We start from the raw sequence: 4,566 nt of genomic DNA on the forward strand, positions 1-4,566 counted from the left end.
ATATTGAGAAGTGATTATCAGTTTATTCTTCATGTTTTATTTCTGTTCATTTATTGTTTTTTTTTTCAATCATTATCAATTTAAATATTTCATCATTTAATTTGTTATCTGATTTTTATTTTGAAATAAATGAATATTAAAATTCATCATTATTTATATTATTATTTTATGTTTGACATATCAATAACACTATAATTATGGTTTATCTCATTTATTATCAACATTGTTTAAATAATCTTTATTGATAACACATCATGTATTCAATTCAAAAGTATCATTGATAAAGATACTTCCATATTGATAAATGATACTCTATAAAATCAGTCATAATAAATATTAACAAGTAATAACCATTGAGTATTAAGTGGTGTGTTATCTCACAAAATGAACTCATAGCCAGACGATATTGGTGATTCAAAATATGGAAAAATTAAGATTTCATGTGGTGTCTCTGGCGTTCCACCTTCAAATAAAATCAAATGAAGACTAACAAAAAATAAAGAATAAAAAGGGTTGTATAAAACAAAACCAGATCAGATATACCTCTCAAGAGGGGAGGAAAGGTCAAATTGTGTTTGTTTAATACTTCAACTATTCAAGTCCAATATATTAATGATGATAGTGTCAATAAGTTATTGATAAAAATATTAATTCTATAAGGTTCAATTATATTTAAATTAGTTAATTAATGCTTCATAATGTTTATATTCTATTTGTTCATTAAACTTAATAAGTTTATTCTTACGTTCTTTTATTCTTCTTAAAATTGTAAATTATTATTTTTATGCTCATCTTTTCTATTCTTTATTTCTTATCTTTTTTATTTTGCCCATGCTTTTTTGTTAGTTTATCACTTTTTTTATTCTTTCTTTTTTATTCATTATTGTTTCATTACTTTTACTCCTAACTTACTCAATATTTTAGTTTGCCATGTTCAATTAAACAACGTTACAATGTCCTTCTTCCTTAGGATATAACTCCCTTATTTTTTCTTTCTTTCTTATCTCTTCTGAACATCCTTCAAAACAATTATATTCTATTCTTGTTATTGTTGTTGGTATATTAATTAATGTTAATGACGAACATCCTCCAAAACAATATCCTCCGATTTTACTAACACTTGATGGTATATTAATACTTTCTAATCCTGAACATCCTCTAAAACTTTGGCATCCTATTTCCTTAACTGTCGTTGGGATGTCAATTGTTTTTAATGAACAACATCCATAAAAACTTCCATCTTCTATTTTACTAATGCCTATAGGTATATCAACTCTTTTTAGTCCAGTACATTTGTTAAAACAATACCTTCCAATTTCTTTAATCAAAGTTGGTATATTAATTGTTGTTAATGAATAACAACAATTAAAACTTCCATCTTCTATTTTACTAATGCTTGTTGGTATGTTGATGCTGCTTAATGTTGTACAACCATCAAAACAGTCATTTCCAATTTTACTAACACTTGTTGGTATATTAATGCTTTTTAATCCTATGCATTCTTTAAAACATCTATATCCTATTTCTGTAATATTTGTTGGTATATTAATGCTTGTTAATCTTGAAATGCCATAAAAACAATATTCCCCTATTTTATTATTTCTTCTTGATATATTAATTGAATTAATGTCTCTCTTTTCTATACGCTCTCCATTAATTTCTTTTATCTCTTCAAATGTTTTAAAGCTTAGTAGTGTTGGCTCATTAACAAATATCCTTTCTTCACTTACATATTTTACATCTTCTATACCTATATTGCTTAATTCAGTACAACCGCCGAAACAATTATTTCCTATTTTACTAATACCCTTTGGTATATTAATATTATTTAACCTTAAACATCTATAAAAACTCTCATCCCCTATTTTATTAACACTTGTCGGTATAATAATAGATTTTAACGACCTACAATAACCAAAACTTTTACACCCTATTTCTTTAATAGAAGTTGGTAAACCAATGCTTGTTAATGATGAACACTCCTGAAAACTTTCATCCTCTATTTTACTAACTGTTGTTGGTATAGTAACTGATACTAATGACCTGCAACTTCTAAAACTTCCTTTTCCTATTTTAGTTATTGTTGTTGGTATATTAATTGATGTTAATGAACATCCTTCAAAACAATTATCTCCTAATTTTTTGACATTTCTTAGTACATCAACTCTTATCACTTCAAAACAATATTTAAAACATTCACTTCCAAGTATTGTAACTTCTGGTGGTATTGTAGTCCCATATCCATTTCTATCTTCTTTTGTATATTCTATATTTTTACATATATTTCCTTGTTCTTTTTCTTTTAAATATTCTGAATAATCTATTGTATACCATATTACTTTTTTAAGTATTCTGCCATCATTAAATATTTCATCGTTTGTATCATAACTGTGAAACGTTTCAATATTAGGAAAGAATCTTCTTGAATATTCATTTAAAGGAATTGGATTAAAGTGAAATCGTTCCATATTTCCTTGAAATCTTTTAACACCCATTTCCAAATTAATAAAATCATTAATACTATCAAAATAAATTGATGTTATCATTATTTCATTACATCCTAATTTCATTTTTGATTTATTGCTTCTTATTGTATTTTCCATTCTTATTTTATTTCAACTTCAAATATTTTTAAGATTATTATTTAGTTTTTTCTATTTCTATTTTAAGTTTAATCTAAAAATCTTTTAATAGATTTTAATTATTGAGGAAATATTCTAAAAATAATGAAATTGAACTAAAAAATAAAAAATTGAATGATTTAATAAAGATGGTAAATCAAATTATAAAAAGAGAAATAAAACACATGGAATGATTTATTGAATGAGTACAACTTCATGTCAATGATATGAATGAAACTCAAAACATTGAAATGATCAATAGGGGATGTATTTAGTCATTAGAAATAATCTAAAGTTTACATCACAAAGAGATGGAATATGTTTTTATAATATTCAATCAATTGGTATGTAATTGTAATTCATTTAGTGTTGACGAAAAGGAATGAAGAAAGGTAAGAAGATAAGAAATTAGAATGAATTTAAAGAGATATTGATGAATAATGAGACATTTTGATTGATCAAGAAAAACAAAAATTGAAAATAATAGAAGAAAAAGAATGAACAAGTAAAGTACAGTCTATGAATTATTTATCAGATGAACCAGATGAAATGATAGAAATATTAAACAAAAGATGAAAAAAAAAGAAATAAAACAGATATAATCAAATAATTTTCAAAGAAGAATAGTGAAGATTTTGATAAAATGAAGATAGATGAAACAACAGATCAAGATAAGTTAAAATACAAACACCAAACATTGTATCAAAGAGAATTAAAGAAATATCAAAAGTATTATCTCATCAATCATACATTATTTTATATTTGTTATCTTCAATATACAAATAGAACAGTGTTTTAGTATTATAGATAATATAAATGATAACAAGAAAGAAGAAAATAAAAAAAAAGAATAAGAAAGTTAATAAGAATTATAAAAATTGATTACAAATGATTTTCTACAATAAAGAAACATTATATACAAAGAAAATATAACTAAATGAAATATATCAATTGACAAAATATATCAAATGTTTATATATTATACCAATAGAAATAAATTAATATAAAAACAAACACAATGATTAAATAAAAGTATTTTAAATCAAAACAATGAAATTCAAAGAATAAATAATGTAAATTGATAAATAATGTGAATCTAACAAAATAAAGATAAAAGAAATGAATAAATAAATAATGAAAAGATAAATAAAGCACACATATATAATAATTGACAATACAATCATTAATAATGAAATAATTCAATTAAACAAATGAAATCATTTGAATAATAATATAATAATAAATAACATAAAAGTTGGTGAAATGATAAATGTAAATGTTTATCAAATAGTATTAAAACAAAATGAATAGAAATAATGAAAATAGAAAGAATAATAAGAAAAAACATAATAAGAAATAAATCAAATGAATGTTGTATTAAAGAATAAAAGAACATAAAAATGAAATAGAAACAAACAATAAAACAATGAAATAATCAGATGAAAAGAAATTCATACGAAATCAAAATAATCAATTAATAAAATAATAATAACACAATATAAACAAGTTAATGACTTATGAAATGAAAGATGAAATACAATGGAATTAATGATTAACCAACATAAAAATGAATACTCTAACTTAGATATACAAAATAAATGATAATAATTCATTGTTGAAAATTATATATTTCATTAATTTAATCATTTTTATAAATTGTATAATTGATAATACAATCTGTTAAACATTGATGATACCATAAATTAAATGAAAGGACATTTCTATTTATTTTATTTTGATTCATTGATTTATATAATGAATAAGATAAAAGAAAGAAGAAAAGAAAAAGAAATAAATGAGATTCGAAGAAAATAGGTTGAATGAAATTAAAAGAAGAATAATCATTCTTTGTATTCCAACATTGTTGTTATTTATTTCAGTTCTAATGAATCTACCTAGAAACCCATTGAAAGAAATAATGATGGGAATGTGTTGTTTATCTTGA

The 4,566-nt window shown here is 22.6% G+C and overlaps 1 protein-coding gene across 1 annotated transcript, besides 8 other annotated features; it reads right to left on the reverse strand.

Annotated features, from left to right (window-relative positions):
• Positions 1-312: a repeat region.
• Positions 281-471: a repeat region.
• Positions 472-734: 263 nt separating this feature from the next.
• Positions 735-906: a microsatellite.
• Positions 907-938: 32 nt separating this feature from the next.
• On the reverse strand, positions 939-2,570 carry EDI_287980 (uncharacterized protein; the record flags this gene model as incomplete). The annotated part of the gene is made up of 1 exon (XM_001739638.1): positions 939-2,570. One exon carries the CDS (start codon positions 2,568-2,570, stop codon positions 939-941), a length of 1,632 nt encoding a protein of 543 aa, XP_001739690.1.
• Positions 2,540-2,678: a microsatellite.
• A 934-nt stretch (positions 2,679-3,612) lies between these two features.
• Positions 3,613-3,772: a microsatellite.
• Positions 3,773-3,845: 73 nt separating this feature from the next.
• Positions 3,846-3,977: a microsatellite.
• Positions 3,922-4,113: a microsatellite.
• Positions 4,114-4,239: 126 nt separating this feature from the next.
• Positions 4,240-4,287: a sequence feature (AT_rich).
• Positions 4,288-4,566: the final 279 nt, after the last annotated feature.

The sequence above is a fragment of the Entamoeba dispar genome, genomic scaffold, assembly GCF_000209125.1.
Source record: "Entamoeba dispar SAW760 scf_1105229462299 genomic scaffold, whole genome shotgun sequence".
NCBI classification, from domain to species: Eukaryota; Evosea; order Mastigamoebida; family Endamoebidae; genus Entamoeba; species Entamoeba dispar.